Raw genomic sequence first — 21,432 nt, forward strand, 5'->3', positions numbered from 1 at the left:
ATATATATATATATATATATATATATATATATATATATATATATATATATATATATATATATATATATATATATATATATTGATCAACTGTCATTTTATAATAACACAACAACAACTAATTATGATAATACATTTATCCTGTCGAAGAAGATGCTGGATAAAATTAATAATTCACTAGACCTTAACGTCTCTGTAAAGATTTACAGAAAGTTACTAAATGTAGGACTTTTGGCGGTTTATTTACAAAATCGCGCGCTCCCTAAAGTTGGCGCTAAATCTGAGGAAAGTCCAGCACGAGTCAAGCATACCTGCATTCGCGCGTCAGGCGCGCGCGCTGTAAAGCTTGAAAGGGGACGTGCTGAGGCGACAGAGTCCGTCATTTAACCTTAAATCAACTGAGAAAGCGAATGACCTCATCCACCCGCAACTACCGCTGACTGGCGGTTTTCTGCGTCGCAGAGTCATCTCTGTAGAACATTACTACAACGCAAAGACGAATAGCGCTCTTATTCTGCCCTTCCCAGGCTTCCGTAGACATTTCCCTCATTCTCCAGTAGTCTGCGGCTCTGCCATCTGTGGTGAGAAGTACCCGTGGGCAGCTTTGTCAAAGCCATGGAGCAGATCAATAACATTCAGGTGGTTCCGTGCACCAGCTCGAACTATCTGAGACCGTTTAGGGTGCATTATAACCAGGTGAGTCGCTATAGTTTCATCGCACGTTATCATCTGTCAGTGATGCGGTCACACCTCATCATTTTGCTGTCAGCAGCCCAACCCCCATTCATTCTGTCATTGCTTTTATCGACCAACATTGCGTCTGATGTTTCACCATGACCATAACATCAGGATGACAAACGATGTATTGAAAAGAATATGTTGCTGATATCGTGTTTTGTGATCTTAGCTTAACTAGCAAGATGCTATTTAGCTATAGACAGGAAGGCAGGCAGCCACTTTCCCTCGAGCACATGCTTTACATTAAAAGCAGCACAGCTGCAATACAAAGGCTTTATTAAAAGCCTGATGCACACAATATTGCACAGCTGTTGCTGCTGCAAAGTAATGATACACTATCCTGATATTTACACATTAGCACACAAGCTAAGTTATTATGATCCATAATGATATCTATCTGTCTCTCTCTATTCACCAAAACTAGTAATTCTATATGTGATTTTAGTAGTTCATCCCCTTAACCCTTTATATGGCACTCATTGAATAAACACTGGAGTATTACAGGGGGTTATTTCAAGGCTTTTGAACTTTTATGACACATGATTATTATATTGTACAATATCTAGTTTGTCAAGATAATTTCAAGTTCACTTCAATTTGATTTATTTTATTAAATATATGCAAAGATTTTAACTTGTGGGACAGTGACAGTCAAAGATTGTATTAGCTGTATTTAGGGCAGTTCATTTACAAAATATGTTCATGGAACATGATCTCTACTTAATATTCTAATGACATTTGGCCTTAAAAAAAATCTTTTTTAGCCGTAAAGTGTATTTTTGGCCATACAACATGTGCTGTCTGTCTGTTTGTCTATTTATTTGATAGTCTGTTGTTGAAATTATTAATATTATTTATTTAAAAATGCACAGGTAGGTCCAGTGAGTTTTGATTAATGTTTCCAATTCATGCACTAGCCTCAATCATTTTTTAGGAACCATAGTAAATCGGTTACTACGACAGTTGCTATGTTGCTTATACACGAACACTGGAATGCTTGAAAGCCATGTCTATCAGACGATCCATTAAACAAGCTGAATGTAAGTTTTTGACTCCTCTAAAGCATAAGTTTGCCGATATTTTAGAAACATGCTGAGGTAACACTTGTTTATCTGAAAAAACAATACTAAATGTCGTTTATTCTCCATTATAAATTGCAGAGTGTCTGTCTATTTGGCCTCTATAACTTGCCCTCTGCCAGTTTATCCAATTACATTTTAGCACTGATATTTGACTCATATTTGTTGGTTTGCACTGAGGCGCAGGTTTAACATACATTTTCAAGCTAAGTGATATATGTTTATTTTAATTTTAAAATCCGAGGTAAACTACATGTGGCTTTTTTCATTATGGCTATACATGTCATGTAAAATAGTATTCAAACCCACATTGGTAGCAATAACATCAATTAAATGACATAATCAGTACCTGAGGTGATCATTGTCATGGTAGTTTTAGATCATTGTCATGGTAGCTGTTTTTTTAGCCATAAAGAATAGGGCTAGAAATTATTTCTAAAATAGAAATTTCAGGTCATGGTTATTACAAAAACACTTTTTAACATGAAAAAGGTTCCTTTTATTGCATGTTGTTTTATTTAGTTACAGTGTAGGCTCAATAGTCAGGTACAGTCACTCTTGACTTCAATCTGGCATCCTGTGTTCGGAGGTGGGACATGGTGAAAAAGTGTTTTGATTTTGGACTACAATACTTTGTTTAGCCATTTGGATCAATCTTACATGCTGCACCTTTAATGACATCCTAATCTTAATTTGTAGGATTAAATATGGAGGTGGACAACCCTTTCCATCTATAACAGCTTCAATTCTTTGAGGAAGATGCTTCACATCTTTGTTATACAGTACTTGCCTAAAAGATTCGACTGAGGTGAATTGCGCTGGTTTGTGGCAGTTATGCACCACTGATGCAATGATGACTTAATTATCACCAAATGCCCTGGCAGTGACACAGCTTTGGTTTTAGATTTAATTTGATTAAATTAGGTTTTAAATCGATAAGGTTAGATTAGTAAAGTTAGTTAATGCATTATTTAATACCATGAACAAACAATTAACTTTATTACAGTATTTATTAATATTTGTTTTCCCAGAGATGAATTGCAGCTGGAAGGGCATCCGCTGCGTATCCATGCTGGATAAGTTGGCGGTTCATTCCGCTGTGGATTAATAAAGGGACTAAGCCGAAAATAAAATAAATGAATGAATGATTAATGTTTGTTAAAGTTAGTTAACTCACAGAGCACTAACTAATGTTAACTATTTATATTTTAATAATGCATTAATAAACATTGTAATTCATTGGTGTATTTTCATAAAAATTATGCAATTAATTGTGTAATTATGCAATTAATATAGCAGAATGTTGGTAAACGTTGAACATTTAACATTTCTCAAGGTTTAGTTTAGCATTGTGCAGCAGCACCAACTGATCAGGTGCTTGCAATCATCCCTATACTAGTTAATGTTTTTTTGAGTCGTTTGGTTGAATAGACCTTAGAATTGCACATTATGTTTTAAAAGTGTTTTTGGTGCTGTTTTTGACTCCCACACTTTTTATAAGGTACTTGCAAGTTGTAAAGGGATATAAAAAATTACTATCACTTGTACTCAAATGCAGTAAAACATCAGCCCACACTAAAAAAAGATTCAAAGATGATCATTTGGATTTACAAAATTTTATTAGTTAAGTGGTTGTAAACAATTTATTTGGGCTGAATTAATATAAACAAATTAATTTGAACATTACTAAATTTAATTTGTTTTTAAATTCAACACATATAAATAGTTTTTTCAGTGCAACACACAGTTTCGTTTTGGATGTTAAAGTTCCTTTGCACATTAAACAACACCCAGCATAGACACTGCAAATACAATATGAATCATACCGAAGGATGTTAGTGCTTCACTATGAGGTTGTTTTGTGTGCACAATAAAAAAATTAAATAATGTTTTAGGTACTTTGAATGGCTTATTTTACCCAATATAATTTGTTGCTTTGATATTTATCTTTTGTTTTGGCATTGCATACCTTTTCTTACCTCTTTACAGCTACAGAGTGGTAGCAAAAGGCCCATGCCAACACATCTGTAGACCTTCTATTCAAATAGCTTTGGGGTATGGCTTAATCTTTTAACATGTTGGTACTGACTGATTTTTGGCATTCATTCCTATCCTTTTCTGTGGAACAGTGGTGGCAAATACGTCAACACATCCATAGTGTTTTCCTATGTTGACGTCATTTTTCCTTCTGTTGTACTGGCATGCCTTAATTCCTTTGTTTTGTGTTTTTTTGCGGGCACCTGTGGGTGTTTCCTCTTTGATTGTTCTTCTCAAGCTGTGTGTTGCATTTTTTGTAGTGTAGTAATACTTCTTCCTGCTGTAGTTTGACTAGAAGACCCTCAGTCCACCTCACTCTGTTGCAAGAGGAGTCTTAGTCATCCACATCCTCTGCTCTGTGCGGGCATGGATGGAATGCATGGTGCTTTCTGGCCAGATTCTCATGCGTTTGTCACTAAGTCCCTTAATGCGAGGGCAGGGGTTTTCAAGGTCTTTCATGTTTCTTTTTGGGTAGCACACAACTTAAATCTTGTAGCTTAGATTTAAAACACAACCACTTGTTGGCCAGGTCTTGCTCAGAGGCTTACTTGATTTGAAAAAAAAAAAAAAAGCATGTTAGGGTGTTTAGTTCGTTTGAATTGCACTAGAGTTCGTTTTCCCTCTTAATATGGTTCGTTTTGGCAGGTGTGAATGTAGCAATTGCACCAAAACCTTGAAGAGGTGGTCTAGGTACACTTTCAAACGAACCCTGGAGTGCTTTGTTTGTGGTGAGAACATGATCCGAACTAAAACAGACCCAACCGCAAAAAGTGCTGCGGGACTAATCCAGCTGCCATAGTGTGAAAAATATTTGTTGACAGCACTTTACCATTAGTTTTAAACAGAGACAGAGAGGGAAAAACATTACCTGATGGATCGTTGGTAATATTTCCGGAAGATGACCATGTCGTAGTTTAGCTAAATTAATTCACGCCTCCTCCTGAAGTGACTTTCAATGCACCTTAGCCATTTGCAATGCATTAAAACATTGATTTCTAGTCGCAGCCACGCTTCATTCTTAAAATTTATAGTTTGTCTAAAGTGACGTATACAAACGATATAGTATACTATGACCAGGGAGACAATCAGCCAGCTCAGTCGTTCCTCCATAGTAAAAAGCGACATTTTGTGTCTGCCGATTTGTTTACTTGCGGGAGTTCCATTAGCATTTTCCCGCATGTAATTCTGACCAATTGAAAAATAGTTTAGGAAATGCGTTCAATAACATCTGGCCAGTGAGTGATGTGGATTTTGTCACATGACTGCATTTTGGTTCTTTTCAACTGGTTCAGACCAAAGCAATCAGTATGGTGTGTAAAGGACCCAAAAAACGGCTACAATGTATCATTTGTTGCCCTTGGTGCAGACCAAATGAAACAAACCACAGATGTGAAAGCACCCTTGAATAATTTTGTGTGATTTCTATGATGGCTTTACCAAGGAGTACCCTGTATATAAAAATTTGGTTAGATTAGGGCTGGACAATAATTAAATATCAATTTATCGCTATAGATTTTTTTTCAATAACAGTGATATGATTTTTAAACCCATTTCCGGTATTTCGATATAACTTTGCATATATATATATATATATATGCAAATTTATATTAAAAAACGAAAATGGGTTTAAAAATTAGAGCCCTGAATACAGATGTGAATAAACAAACTTCCATAAATAAGAATGCAGACGAATTAGTTGATGAGAGGAAAGACTAATGCAGAGGTGTGGAAGTGGTTCAGCTTTTAATGTTCCGATAAACTTATAATTTCGGTGCTCTGCAAAATCTAATCTCATCAAATCTCTTCCACCTGATAAAACATACTGAGGCATCATACAAGTTTGATGAAGCAAACACAGATGCCTATGAGGTGCCGTGTAGGATTTAAATCAAACTTCGCTTATCAACACGTGCATATACACCTATAAATTACTCGCATATAAACCTATACTATGTTCAAAACATGAAACTTTTGCATATGCATATAAACATGATGAATGCATGCACCAACATACATATAAACATTCGCACACACAAACTCGCTGCATGCTGGTATAGCACTCGAGCAAACTTACAAAACAAAATTCACAAACATATTTATCAGGAATCTGGTTATTGCAAAGCTTATGAAATAGAAAGAATGTGATTAATAGAGGTATTACATCTGTTAAATAATGAAAATGTGTTATATAAAATATTAGTCTATATATATATATATATATATATATATATATATATATATATATATATATATATATATATATATATATATATATATATATATATATATATATATATATATATATATATATATATATATATATATATATGAATATATATATATATATATATATATATATATATATATATATATATATATATATGAATATATATATATATATATATATATATATATATATATATATATGAATAGACAGATAGAACCCTTAAAGGACGTTCAAGATGAAAAGCAACCAGAACTATGAATATACTCATCTGTTTGTAAAAGCTAAATACAAATAAAAAGTGAATAAAATTCATTTTTATTTTCATTTTATTTTATGTGGTTTAAAATTTCATTAAAATTTTAAAAGAGCCTGGAGGTATTAAAGACTGCAAATTTAGTTTGCAGACATGTGTAGGTACAGACATCTATTGTGTGCGTTCTTGGCAGTTTTTTCCTGTCTTTTTAATATTGTCCAGATAGATATCGGAATTATATTGTATCGATCGAAATTAAGAAATATATCATGATATAAATTTTTGCCATGTCATCCAGCCTGAGGTTAGATTCATAATAGAATAATTGTGATTATGGTGATTAAAGACTTTAGTTTAGGGTTGCACTATTTTTGTAAATTACACAGTATTTAACTGTAATAAATTTGAATGAAGTGTATTTTACTGTAGTACAGTACAGTTATGCGATATGGTGCTGTAAATGTATATACAGTATGCTTGCTGTAATAGATTTACAGTAAGTTACTTGTGAACTGCTGCCAGTAAGTTACTGTAGATTTTACAGGAAATTGTTAACAGTGTGTTACCCAAAAGGTTCAAATTAGCAGTCAGTTTACTCATCCTAAGTCTCATACTGGAAGACTTTTTCTGTCTATTTGTTATAAAATGCAACAATTCTGCTATGAAACTGATGCTGTGTGGTGGGTCATAATAATGCAAGAGATTTGAATAAATTTGCCCTATGTTAGAAATACTGTGTCCATTAGAGAGAATAAAAGAGTTTAGGTCAGTCAGTTCATTGATGTAATTCACGCTAATAATTGCAAAGTGTTGTCAGGACTGCAAGCATATGAAGTCCTGTTCAGGCTAGTATAAAAGAATAATTAGGCCTTAATTGTCTTGCTTTTCCATTATGAACTGATCGTAGGAGATCTTAAATGCATTAAAAGTGAGTGCTTTAAAGTGCAGGTCAGAAAACAACAGACACCTTTTCAGGTACAACTAAAGATAAGTGCAATCCATGCACCCACACCTCCAACCTTTGCCTCTCTGAAGGAAGTTGAATTTTCAGCACCAGCCGCATCACTGAGTCACAGCGCTTTGCCACCCACACAGCCCTGCTGCCATGTAGCAAGAGACAGTTGCTGCCAATCTATTTCACCACCTATACTTTTAAATATTGCCACCACCTTGCTCTCATCTCACCTTGCCACCACCCCTTTTGAAGATTCTCCAATAGGGCTTTGTTTTATTTAATTTATCAATGTGTATGGTAGGATTGGGTAAAAATAATCCTGTAGGGGATACACTTACAGTCTTTACAGTGTCAGAAACTAAAATAAAAGTTTCTACTGTACATCAAATCTGCTAATGGGATTTTAGATTACTAAAAATCTTTTGGAAAGATGTAATTATCAGAATGTTGTTAAACATGGAAATTACTGCACTGTTATGAGGGATGCAGATGATTAATTGTCGATATCACTTTTGCTTGAAAACAACTTGTTCAGGGGCGACACGGTGGCTTAGTGGTTAGCAGCACTGTTGCCTCACAGCAAGAAAGACACTGGTTCAAGTCCCTTCTGGGCCAGTTAGCATTTCTGTGTGGGGTTTGCATGTTCTCCCCGTGTTGGCGTGGGTTCCCTCCAGATGCTCCGGTTTCCCTCACAGTCCAAAGATATGCGCTAATTGAATTGAATAAGCTAAATTGGCCGTAGTGTATGTGTGTGAATGAGTGTGTATGGATGTTTCCAAGTACTGGGTTGCAGCTGGAAGGGCATCTGCTGTGTAAAACATGTTGGACAAGTTGGTGGTTCATTCCACTGTGGTGACTCTTGATGAATAAAGGGACCAAGCTAAAAGAAAATGAATGAATGAAACAACTTGGTCATGGTCAATTAACTATGGACAGCATTCAACTATTTACACCACTTTGCATTTTACAGTTACATTGCCTTATCGAGTCAATCTCTTGACATTACATACGGTGGACACCCTGAGATTTGTAAAAAAAAAAATTCCAGGTTAAAAGAGCTGAACCAGTAGCAAGTGAAAGTATATTGTTCCACTTGTTTTGCCTGTTTTAAGTGAGGTACTGGGTCTAGAAGAGGTTGACTTAGGGGTGGATTTTCAAATCTCTCCCATATACCACTCCCACAAAAAAAATTTCATCCTATTACAATCTCACTAAAATCTGTGGGAAAATCCTGTCCCGTCCAGAATAATTACTCCCCATCCCAGCCACTTAATTTAAATTAGTTTTTTTTAATTTTGCTCTGAATCTGTCAGTAACAAATACAGCATAGATCTCAGCTAGCCCATGGCCCACCTTTATTACATGAATAAAATGTTTTTTTTTTTTACTTAAACAATGAACAGTGTGTAATGCTTTGTGTAGTGCTTTCTTAGATCATAAGAAACTTTAGATTACCTTAGACTGCCCAGAAATTAAAAGTAGTACAGTAGCTGGTGTCGTTTGAGAAGATCCCATCAAATCTGTAAAGTGCTTTGAGTGCCCAGAAAGCGAGACAGGGCAACTAGAATTGAGTTCAACATTAAAGTACTGTTTTTTTATTATATAAAATATATATTTATGTATAAAGTTACTATCCGTTTATGCTCTTGCCCTCTCCCGCTGACATTTTTTCCAGTCCAATCCCAATCATGTGATTTGATAATGTGATTTTTTTTTTTTCCCCCATCCCGTGGAAATCCAGACAAAAATGTCAGCAACTAATTTGAAGCCAGAATGCAGATCTGGCAGTGCCAAAAGCAGCGCATTCTCCTTCCATACGCAGTCAAGCAGCGCTACCAGTGAGGAGTGGAGTAAAAGTCAATAAACCATCAGTGATGTTCTGAAAAGAAAAAAACATACTGTATGTACTTTTTAACCACAAATTCTTGTACTCTTTGATGCATGTCTGCAACTACACACATTATAGTGTCAGTGTAATGCATCAAGTCAAGGACGTGCTTCACAGAGCTAGTGCAACACAGAACTCGTTCAAGTTGAGTAGTAATTAGTAGTAGTAGTAGTAGTAATAGTAGCAGTAATAATACTAATACTACTACTACTGGCATTACGGTGGCGCAGTGGGTAGCTCCATCGGTGGTTCGAGACTCGGCTGGTCAGTTGGAATTTCTGTGTGGATTTTGCATGTTCTCCCAGTGTTTGCATGGGTTTCCTCCGGTTGCTCCGGTTTCCCCCACAAGTCCAAAGACTTTTGGTGAATTGGGTAAGCTAAATTGTCCGTAGTGTATGTGTGTGTGAATGAGTGTGTATGGGTGTTTCCCAGTGATGGGTTGCAGCTGGAAGGGCATCCGCTGCATAAAACATATGCTGGATAAGTTGGCGGTTCATTCCGCTGTGGCGACCCCAGATTAATAAAGGGATTAAGCCGAAAAGAAAATGAATGAATGACTACTACTACTACTACTACTAATAATAATAATTAGTAGTAGTAGTAATTTCAGCATGCTGTGTTTCCAGTGTCATATACTTCAAGCAGTGATTAACCAACATAACTTTCCACAGTCGATACAGATTTTTTTTATAGCTAATTGGCAGATTCTGACACTGATTTCATTTAATTTTATTTTTTACTAGGAAAACAAAAACTAAAAAGAGTATGTGAGCAAAATGTTTATTTCTTTGTCACAGACGGAGTCATTTTATATTAAAGGCAACAACGACACTTTATTCTTACTCCACACAAAGGAGCAACATACATTATCTTGGTTGTTGGTGATTTAAAGTAGATTGTAATTTTAGATTAAGAAGATAAAAAATCTGACTTCTGACAAACAGGCACAAAAATAAAAACTGTAGACATGAGGGTTAAAAATGCAAATTCATTCTGTTTCAGGATGTGGTGTGTACAGTATAGGACTGCAGGAGTAAAACTGTTTCCTTGGTTATTGCTTTAAGCAAAGCAGCTGCTCTGGTTGTATTTAATATGCATACAGAGCTTATTGTATTTAATATACAGAGATAATTTAAGAAGACAATACTGTCTAAACATTTATCATGACAGTTTGTTTCACACATAAACAAAAAACCTCACACAACAATATATAGGATTTTCTTCCAATATTTAACCTGCATACCTGTGAGTTTTTCAAAACAGCCCAACAATTTACTGTAATCCACTGTGTTAGATAAAAAAAATAGGATGAGGTGTAACATCTTAGTAAAATCGTAACCATTGATGGGTGAAAAGAGGAAAAACAAAAAAAGTTGAAGGAAAAAATATAACTATTTAACAATTAGTAGAAAAATAGGGAAATATGAAAATTAGAATTAATCACTAATCAAAATAAAGGACAAGAGTGTTAATAAAACAAAGAAATAAATAACACAAAACTAACTATACACACTAAACTATCTAACCAAAGAATAATAGAAAACAAACCGAAAGCATAAGCATGTCCAATCTAATCAAAACAAAACTACAGAAGTGGCAATAACCACTCATTAGATGAGGACATACAAAAGCAAAAACTCAAGACTTACACCACTGGTCAAATGTTTGGGGTCAGTTGGATTTTAAAATGTTTTAAAATAAGCTTCTCCTGCTTACTGAGGCTGCATTTATTTAATCAAAAATACAGTACAAATTGTAAAATTATAAAATGTTATTGCACTATAAAATATCTCTTCAAAAGTAGTTTATAATTTAATTTAATCATTTATTCCAGTGATTTTTGAGTCACATATTCCTTCAAAAATCACTGTTATATTTATTATTATTATTATTATTATTTTTATATTTAGTAGTAGTGGTAGTAGTAGTAGTATTAATGGTTATAGTAATAAAAGCAGTAATGACTGGAGTAATAATTTAAATTAAAACTACATATAATAAGAAAGCAGTTATTTAAATTTCTAAAAATATTTAACAATGTAAAAAATTTTTTTTTATGTTAAATAAAATTTTTAATAAATGATAAACAGAAATTTCCTTAAAAAAAGGCATAAAAAACCTGACCCCAAACCGGTAGTGTAGGTCAGTGGACAGAGACCGGAGTAAAATGCCAGATTATGCGTTCCACCCAGGAGACTGTAATGTAAATGTAATGTAATGTGTATTTAAATAGCACATTTATTGTGTATGGCCATACACCCAAAGCGCTTCACAATCATGAGGGGAGTCTCTCCACAACACCACCAGTGCAAAGAGCTTAGAATGACCAAGAGGCGACACTCAATAGAACGTTCCATTGCAACAGCAGCGCCCAGCAACAGCCCCGCGATTCCGCCATTCTGGAGTGAAAGTGATCGGCCGTCCATTGGAACTTATTGCTGTTGCGATGGCAAGCAGCTGCTTTGTTTTTTATTTATTTATTTAAAAAGCGCATTAAAGCTGAGATACAACCTGAAAGAGGACAATACTAACACTTACTATCACAATCATCAGCACTTTTAATAGTTTATTTTACAGACTTATAATATGCTGTTGTTCTATTGGAATTTTCATTCCAAAATGGCCACCGTGTGACACTAGCGGCATCTAGTGTCTGTTTCCCAAATCACACTAGAGTGTCGCCTCTTGGTGATCTATGTTCTTTGACCAGTGTGCATCATCCACTTGGATGGTGCGACGGCAGCCACAGGACAACGGCACCAGCGCGCTCACCACACACCAGCTATTGGTGAAATGGTGTTGATTATGGCGGTCTTTTTGAGTGACATATATTCAGGTGTCACAATGGAGAATGACAACCTCCTTAGCCAATGAACACGATCCTCAGGGCAGGGCAAAGCACATATCAGAGACAGCACGAAAGACAAAACAAAAACAAAACATGCATGCAATTTACCGTCAACACATAAAATGAACTATTATATTGAATTAAGCCCATGTACATTAAATGTTTACTCAAACTTGAGACTTTGGAATATGAACCCTAAGTGGCCTCTTAAAAATGAGCTGTTAAAACTGGCCAAATATATAAATATGATCCATACAGGATTTAATATTGCAAATAGTAGAAAATAATGTCTGAAACAAACAAAGGTTGAAGTTTGTTCAAATTGCTAGAGGATTTTCTATTTCTGTGTTTGGCAGTTGCACATTTTCAATGTTTATGTACATCTTGCCATTTCCATTAAGCAGTTTTTATTCAATCTTCCAAAATGATCATAAAATGGGTGGGTGGAAACTTAACTACGGAGGGTTAAAATGCTTCCCAGTCAGTGACCTGAAAATAAGACCCAGTTTCAAGTCCTACTGCGCTGATGGCTCCCTGACACATGAGATTCTGTTATGGTAGGTTCTAGGTAAACTAATCATCCAATGCTTCCCGCTGGACACCTCCAGTGGATTAAACCTTAATTAATTAGTAGAGTAGTTAGATAATGAAATTTAGCCTGAGCCGGTTCTCTGTGTTCCCTTGCAGAGCCAAGAGTCATTCAGGTCCCGAGAACCAGCAGCTGAGCCAACATGGTCAACTGCTCCAGCTGCCAGGCTACTGCTTTAACAGCAGGGGTCTTGGCTGGGGAAGGGGGGTATCAAAGGAGAGTGTATTGCAGAGAGGAGGGGTGTTGGATTAAAGCAAGGGTTGGTGGGCAGACAACAGTGTGCACTGGGTGGGGTAGAACAGATGAGGAACAATAGGGGCAGGGACGCTGGAGTGAGCAGAAGGGTGAGGAGGCCATGGGAAACGTGTGGCGGCCATCGCCCCAGCACCAGGCCACTGGGCGCACTCAATAGACACAGGAAATGGGATTTACGTGAGGCAGATGTGCGCAAGAGAGGTAATGAATGCATTAGAGCCCAATGAGCAAGAAAAAGGTGAGAGCGACCAATGTGCGCTTCCCATGAAAGCCATTAACCTTACCCTCTATGTGGACCACCTCTCTGTAGACGGCTTTACAGAGACACTCTAAAACAATGAGAGCACAAAGAGATGAAGAGAGAAAGAAGGCTCTTGTGCCTTGAGTAGTCTTTGTCGCCCTGGGCTGGCCTGTCATCTTGCATTGCGTGGTAAGTGTGTCACAGTGTAGCTTACTACTTATCGACTGTTTCCAAACCCGTGACACAGCTGATGAAAGGACACTGTCACTTTCCCAAGACTGCGTGGCCCTATATCACTGTTGACATCCTTTCTTATACAGATGTTGGTTTGAATGTTGGTGAGAATCTGGAAGTGACTGCACCCAAGAACATTTTCCCACTGCATGGCAAAGCTTCAAATCTTGTGGCTGGAGGTTTTCAGGGCATTGTATTTATGTCCTGTAAATCATTTCCCTGTGAGATTGTAGATTGTTCGTAGGAACAATGATGTGTTGCTTTGAAATGTTCATAAATCAATCCATATTGAAGAACATAATGCATGCTGCTCTGCTCTCTCTACATGCTAGAGTTGATTTTTATGCTTATTTTCCCTTGTGAAAGCTTCTAGAGTGCATGGCATGGCTCTTTTTGTTTAATTTACTCCTTTCAAGATGTATTATAATGCTGTTTAGACTGAGATAAAATTCCTACTAATAATTGAAGCTCTTAAAACACAAAGTGATTACACTTACTGTGTAACTATATATTTAATTACTAGGGGTGTAATGGTTCACAGTTGATCCGTAATGCGTATGGATCGCAACCCACAGTTCAGAACACACGTGATGCATAGATTAATAACTTTTTTTTTACTTGTTGGTTAAAATAAAATTTATAACAATTGCAGAGAGAGATCGTCTCCCGCATCATTTAAATAACGTATATGAAAGCATTTAGCCTTCCCTGTAAAATATAAATGACAGAAAAAGTAGTGGTGGGACCTACCTAAATGCTTTCTTAGGTTATTAATTAATGCCGTTTTCTGTCACTGTTTGTTTAGCCTGCATTAATGCATTCAGTGTAAAGCTGCACAATTAAACATTAAACGATTGTTATCTCAATTCAAACCTTGATGCTGACGCTGAATTTGACTCTGGTGGATGTGACCAATCGGTGGCGACAAATAACCATCAAAATTACGTCACTGAATAGTTTTTCAAAAATGATCCACCTATAATGAAACATGTTTCTGAATTGTTGAATCATTTATTGAAAAAAAAAAAAAGATCTGTTGTACAAGATGTTAGATTTCAAAATTTTGCATTATCAGCAACAGCAGTAAAGATAATTTTTGGCATTGAATATTTTCCTAGTTTTCAGCTGTTTCTTTCTAGATTTTTTTTTTAATTTTATTTAAAATTACAGGTTCTAAGTTGTTTGTTGAAACCAATGGTTTTTGCAGTGATATTTTTGTATAAATGGAAAGCGAATGACATTTGTCTCCTCCCTTTTTTTATTGCTGATCCGGAAAATAGTCCGATCCGTTACTCAAAAACCGTAGCATAATCCAAACCGTGGGATTTGTGATCTGTTACACTACTATTAATTACTGAGTAATATTAACTGCATCCACTTGCAATACTATATGGTTAGTCTTACAATGGTAGTGTATATTTAGGTCATATTTAATGTATCACAACCACCATGATAGGGGAAAAAACATTAAACAGGAAATGAGTGATAACATAAAAATGCCCTTGTGACTCTAAGGTCAGTTAGAGTATGTTTTTACTAGACTACCCTGTACAATATATGTCTGTATTTTTGAAAATATTCTCCTACAGATAATAATTGTTGTCTTAATTTAGATAAATCTTCACTAAATGGGCTACAAACTCTGTACTGTTTATGCTAGGGCAGTAGTATGCACTGCAGTAGTATTCTGTGTTTTGTAAAGATACATTGTTAAATTCGCATGCCTCAATTGTCAAATATGCATGACTGTAGACTGAATACAGAGCATGCACAATGGACGCTATCAGAAATGGCCTAAACCAGAGATGTTCTAACTAGGGCCCGTGGGCCAAAGTTGGCCCATGGTAGCCTTTGATTTGGCCTGCCATCCCATCTGAGAAGTAGGGCTGGGTATCGAGTTCGATACTTTTTAAGCACCGACCGAACCGTCTCGAAACTACCGAGTATCGAAAAAATCATTTTCGTTCGGTACCAAATTTCGATACCCAAGGGTATAATCTTGTCAACGTTAGTGAGCACCACTTGGAGAACCTGCATCCTTAACGTGCCCGGATCAAATGCTGGTGATTGGCTGTGGCGGCGAGGCTGTCTTGAAAATCAATAGTTTACGGCGGTTACGCCCACTCGCGCAGAGCTTGTCAATATGTCAAACAGACATACAAAATCAGTTAACTTTTAGCACTTCTTGCTTGTGTACCGTTAAAGTTTAAGGCCCCGTTTACACTGCAGATAAATGTGACCCAATTCAGATTTTTTGTTCATATGTGACACAGATTGGATCTGTATGATGATAACCGTGTAAAAAGGAAAAAAATGCATGGATTCGGATATTCAGCGATCGGTTTCAGGCCTCCTTCATATGTGGAAATAAATCGGATATAAATCGGATATGTGACAATGCGACTGTCATGTAAACAGGCAGATCGGATTTATTGAGGCGTTCTGATCATCATTAAACTGGTGACAATGTGGTGCTTCTCCGCGGTTTAATGACGTAGAAGGAAGAGCGTGTGTGGAGATTCCGACGCGGTAAACAACAACGAGGAAACATAGGAAACAATGTGGTCAGTCGCCACAATTTGCTCCCACCAGACCTGAGATCTCTCTCTCGTACCCTCACATTCCTCTGAATGATGGAGTACATCATAAAGCATATAAACCATAAGTGCAAGCTGCGATGATGGCCCTTTCCCACCTCCTCTGCCTCAAAATCATTTTAAAGTTGGGCGAACTTCGTGTTGTAACTTTTGCTTTTTGTCGCTATTAATACACTCACTGAGGTCTACATGTAGAACAACTTTATTCTCTCCAACAACACCAGCGCGCACACAGGCAAAGGCTACATCAACTGGACACACACACGCATCAGGGCCATACCATTACGTAAACTGCGTGGGGGTAAATCTGGACTGAACCATTCACTGCTTATACTATGCTTCGCATATTCCAACGTGGCTAGTGTGGCACAGATGCTAGAACCCGTGTTTATGCATGTATCGTAAATTGTACGGCAAGTGTAAAGACATGAATTGGATATGGGTCACAATTAAAAGAACATGTAAACAGACAGACAGTATCATATGTATACGGATTTGGGCATCAAGACCTGACAGTGTAAACGGGGCTTAAGTTTGTGCGGGGTAAATTTATTAATCCTTTTTTGACCTAACGTACGCTGTGTAACGTTATGTACTGTTTCGATGGCTTTAAATATCTGGCTAAGTTGATACTAAAATCCTTTAAGGTTAACAGTAAATGAAGAAGTTTATCTCACATTAAACTTATCTTATATAAATGTCCTTATCCTTGGCTGCATTAACAGTTTAGCTTTCATGTTTTCTTCACATTAATGTTATAGTCTCTGCTCCTGCTGACCCTGGAATTAGGAGACCATCAAGTGATAATCCATTTACACTGGCAGAAAAAGTACAAATGAACAAAGAAAGGAAAGATGAATGCCACAGGGCCGTTACACATTTTATTGTTAAAGGTTTGCTGCCTTTGGAGATAGATTAGATTTACTGGATATGCGTTTTTCAATGCCTAGAAAAGAACCAAAAACATAGTCAAAATAAGTCCATGCGATATAAGTGGTTCAATCATAATTATATGAAGCTGCGAGAATAATTCTGTGTGCAAAGTAAACAAAAATAACTTTATTCAATGGTTTATCCATGGGAGGATCAGAAAGCTCTTGGATTAAATCCAAAATATCTTCATTTGTAGATAATTAATGACAGAATTTCAATTTTTGGGTGAACTAAGCCTTTAAGCAGCAGTAAGCCTCACAAATACTTAAAATTGATTGACTTAAAACTGCTTTATTAAACTTTATTAAAACTGTTTGCACTAATATATTGTGTTAACTACACTTTGTTCATTTTGTGCTTTTGTTCCTTTGTTTATTGGTCTTAGAGATAAGGCTGCTGTGAAAAGTGTCACAAACATCCTAAAAAAATAATCTTGTTAAAATATATTTCTTAAAATAAAAGTATCGAAAAAGGTATCGTTTGGAACCAGTATCGAATTCAGGGTATCGGTATCGAAAATTTTGGAACGATACCCAGGCCTACTGAGAAAAGAGGGAAAATGATGGGGATGGTTTAGAGATTGTGAATTCAAATTTAATGAAACCTTTTGTTTGTTTTATTGTTAAAAACTGAAATTAAATGTTTCAATTAAATCCATTTTTTTAAATGTATACTGCGTGACCTGACAGTGCAGAAACTTTGGTGAGCAAATGAAGGCAAAGGTAGATTCTGCTTGACTAGTGTATTTAGTTTTGAACTCCACTGTGTTAAAAAAAGTGATTCTTTATGTTTTTAGCATAGTATTTTCATCGTATTTTTATCATTTTAAAAGTTATACCATGTTAGTTAATAGGATTTAAAGGAATGTTTTTGATTTATTTTAAAATATTATTAAATAAATTAGGAAATTACCCATGAAAACTTTAATATAATATAGTTTGGTATATATTTACCTTCAACCCATGGCTCTTAATGATTATTTGGTTTTTGGCCCTTCATACAAAAAAGTTTTGGCACCTCTGGCCTAAACGAACAAAAAAGTTAGTTGGATAATCGAAGTTGGTTAATTAATGGTAATCAGTGAAGTTGGCTATTAAAGTTGATTTCTTTCAAATGAAATGCATTGGCAATTAACATAAAACCAAACAAATCTGTAATATGCTCTATCATCTGGCGACTTAATCAAAGATCTTTATTTGCCACCCCTACAGTTTACATGTGTAATGTAATGGCTGCAGGAACTTGTACCCTGAGGCTCAGAGCCATGAATGCTACTTAAGCCCAGCATGGGGCTTGAAAAGGGCGGGGGTACACAGAGGGGGTAATTTGGGGAGGTAAGCTCACACCTGTGGGACGAAGGGGCAGAAGGAGAGTGGGGTCGATAAGGGGTGGAGGGTGCGTAGAAAGCAGATGGGGACGCAGAGGTTGAGCTCCCTCTGTTCTCCCATCTCTTTCATCCATACCCTTGTGCTCTGAAGCGCAAGAGAAAAAAAAAAGAACCAAGACAAAGCCTTTTCAATTGGGGTAAAGCAGTGGATGCATCTGCCTGTGTCCCTACATCTTGAAGATTTAAGTAATAAAGATGAGATGATCATTTAATCTGAAAGAGCAAAAATGGACTTGCTTCCATTAGATGTTTATCAATTGTTTTGTTACTTGTGTTTTTTTTTTTGGTCTTAATTTATGGTCTTGGAGCTCTGAGGGCAATCAGCATGGGTCCACGTCAGAAGGTGGTTTTTGTTGTTTACACAAAGTGTTTTGTTTGGCGGTTGGTGGGTTCGGTAATGTCGGTTTTATCAGGTTAATGACATCTCTGTGTTTACTTTTGAAGTCTGAAATATGGCTGAGGACTCAATTAACCTTTGTCCCCTTTGCAGGGTGGCAGTGAATAATTGTTTTCTCAGAGAAACAGATCCCTCATTTCACACCAGTATCATCATGTTCAGGTTTTCAAGTAGTAGAAAATGAATGGGTAGGTAGAGTAAACAAGCACGTGATTTCAAGGAATTCTTGTTTGCTCATTATCCCTTGTATTTCACACCAACACACCCTACCAGACAGCATCTTTCTTACTATGAATATCAGCAGGGCTTGGCACATGATAGCCTGGTGGGAATAATGTGTGATAAGGGGTTTAAATCTTGGGAAGTTGAACAGCACATGGTGGGAATTAAAGGCCTTGATTGTAAATGGCAGCGTGACGGCAATTGAATTCTCAGCAGCTGTCAGGGTCACCGCATTATATACTGCAAGCTGATGATAATTAGACTTTAAGCATGCAAAAGAACAAGACCCGTCGCTCCGTCCCTATTCACCCATAAGCCTTTATTGCGAGAAAGACCGAGGGGCGCAATAATTTCAAGGCCCTGCGTCTCCTTCCACTCCCTGTAATCTGTGTTGTAATCCATGTCACTTGTGATTCTCAGTGTTCCAAAAGGCTTTTCTTGTTGACCTAGAGAGTGGCCCTGATAATGAGGGACCCCCACCATCTGTGTACAAGGCCAGGGACCTTTTACACACTTGCCCACACAGAATGGTTCTTTAGGGGCCGCATCATAATAGGAGAAAGAACCTTACCAAAGTTTTCGAAAATGATCCGCATGTAAACTACAGTAGAAAGAACTTTTTTAGTAATTATTTTTTGTCAACGTACAACCGTTATGATGCGTCATTTCACTAAAAGTTCATCACACAAAATCTCGTTTGATATGCATCTCAAAATGTTTTATGGATTTACTAAAAACAAGAAAAAGCATGCACATTTATTTTTGTGTTCATAGGAGTTTGACTTTTAGACAAAAGGTTTATTTGGAAGAGAGTATTTGAAATCACTTCATTTTAACCAAATTGCCGGTAATTTCATGGGATCATGTGTGAACAGACCTTTTTTGAAAATACCAGTAAATTTGTTCCGGCAATTTTCTGGAAAGAGAGGTTATAACTTTGCTGGTAATTTGCCGGAATGCTGCTCTGTGTGAACGCAGAAGGAAAATTGCTGGAAAGAGCATGTTTACGATTAGAACGTGCTGACATGAGGTTCCAGCCAATCAGAACATTCAGGTGACATCCACATGTTTATGAAAATAAAAGCCTTCGAATATTTTTCCAAACACATTTAGCTGCTAGATGTTAGTCAGATAACGTTTCTATGTTCCTTCTGAATGCCAACTGTGCAAAAAAAATTATCAATAAAATGCTAATGATAAACTGCTGTTTGTTTACCTTCAAGCTCTGCTTCAGTTGCTTGACTTGTGTACACGTGAAGGAGTGCTCCAATGAGCGCCAGCACACACACACATATTATGTACTCGACATGTTCACAATACTTATCCATCCACAGAATTTGTAATGTAGTCAAATGTGTAAAGCAGCTGCATGAATACTAATGATTTAAAAAAAAGTGAGACCATCAATAAATACCCGACCCCTTCTATGTTTACAAATACAAGCGCAGACGTTTAGAGGTCATTTCTGGTTAATGATGCCAGAATTATATTGAAATGGATGTCAGGGCTTGAAATTGTGACCGTTTTTGGCATATGCGACCTCATAATATATTTGGGAGCATTTGTGCGAGTGCCTAAAATTTTGCCATGTGACCTGTTTTTATTGCAAAATGTTCACTGCATGCACAGATATAGAAGACATTCACCTAGAACGCATCTTTGCAACAAACAATGGCAAACGCAGCTCTCAGGAATTGTTTAAAACCGTTGTCATGTCAACTTGCTGCAGTAAACAAATCCTGCAATGTTTGCCCCGCCTTCAAGCTCTCCTTATTGACCCACTGCTCTAGAACAGAACGTGAATGGATTGGTGAATATCAGCTGTCAATCACTCAGTTCAGATGACAGGGAGCTACGGCTGCGAAAATGTAAAGGTCTGCATATGAGAGAATGAAAATAACACTGACAGATCTTGTTTTAGAAACCACCTAAAGTTACAAATAATGACACATCTTATTAGTGACCATGGGGTGAATGGTAATCTGCCATTTACACTTTTTTGAACAGTGGATAAAAGACTTCCAGTGGGTTAAAGTGCGCTATGAAAATGACTAAAGCCACTGGAATGGAGTTCACAGGTAACAGTGTTTGGCACTAAATCTACACATTTTTAAGCACAAGATGTTTTAGGTTATTTAATCCTACATTTAATCGTCAAAATGCTGTCAGTCGTGCGACTAGCACCATGTTCACCATCGGGAAAGAGCTTGCATTCACTGAGATTAAACGACTGTTATTGCTATTAAGATGATTATGAAAACAATAAGTTATATGTCAATATCATCTGTGCAATATCAGACACCCCCCCGTAAGAACAGCAAAGTTACTTTCGTTAGATCAGTTTATCCCATTCACATCAAGAAGTGCGTGCAGGGCTGGTGGGAGCATGCATATTTGTTTTTTGTTTGTTAGTTTTGATTAGTGTTGCTTTCAAGTGCAATAAATCTGTTAATATAAAACTTGTAGTAACAGTGCTCATAATTTTTGGTGGGTGCGCCAAAATTTTGACTGGTGCGACTACATTTTTGAAGTTAGGAGCACCGGTGCTACCAAGC

General features: G+C 36.7%; 1 protein-coding gene across 1 annotated transcript in view; it reads left to right on the plus strand.

Moving 5' to 3' along the window:
• Positions 1-457: 457 nt before the first annotated feature.
• Positions 458-21,432, plus strand: part of nudt14 (nudix (nucleoside diphosphate linked moiety X)-type motif 14) — a 78,671-nt gene continuing 57,696 nt past the window's right edge. Inside the window, exon 1 of the mRNA XM_056481175.1 lies at positions 458-693. Within this exon, the coding sequence (XP_056337150.1) occupies positions 613-693 (81 nt within the window). The 5' untranslated portion in view covers positions 458-612. The remainder of the gene's footprint in view (positions 694-21,432) is intronic.

This window comes from Danio aesculapii, chromosome 20 (assembly GCF_903798145.1).
Source record: "Danio aesculapii chromosome 20, fDanAes4.1, whole genome shotgun sequence".
NCBI lineage: Eukaryota > Metazoa > Chordata > Actinopteri > Cypriniformes > Danionidae > Danio > Danio aesculapii.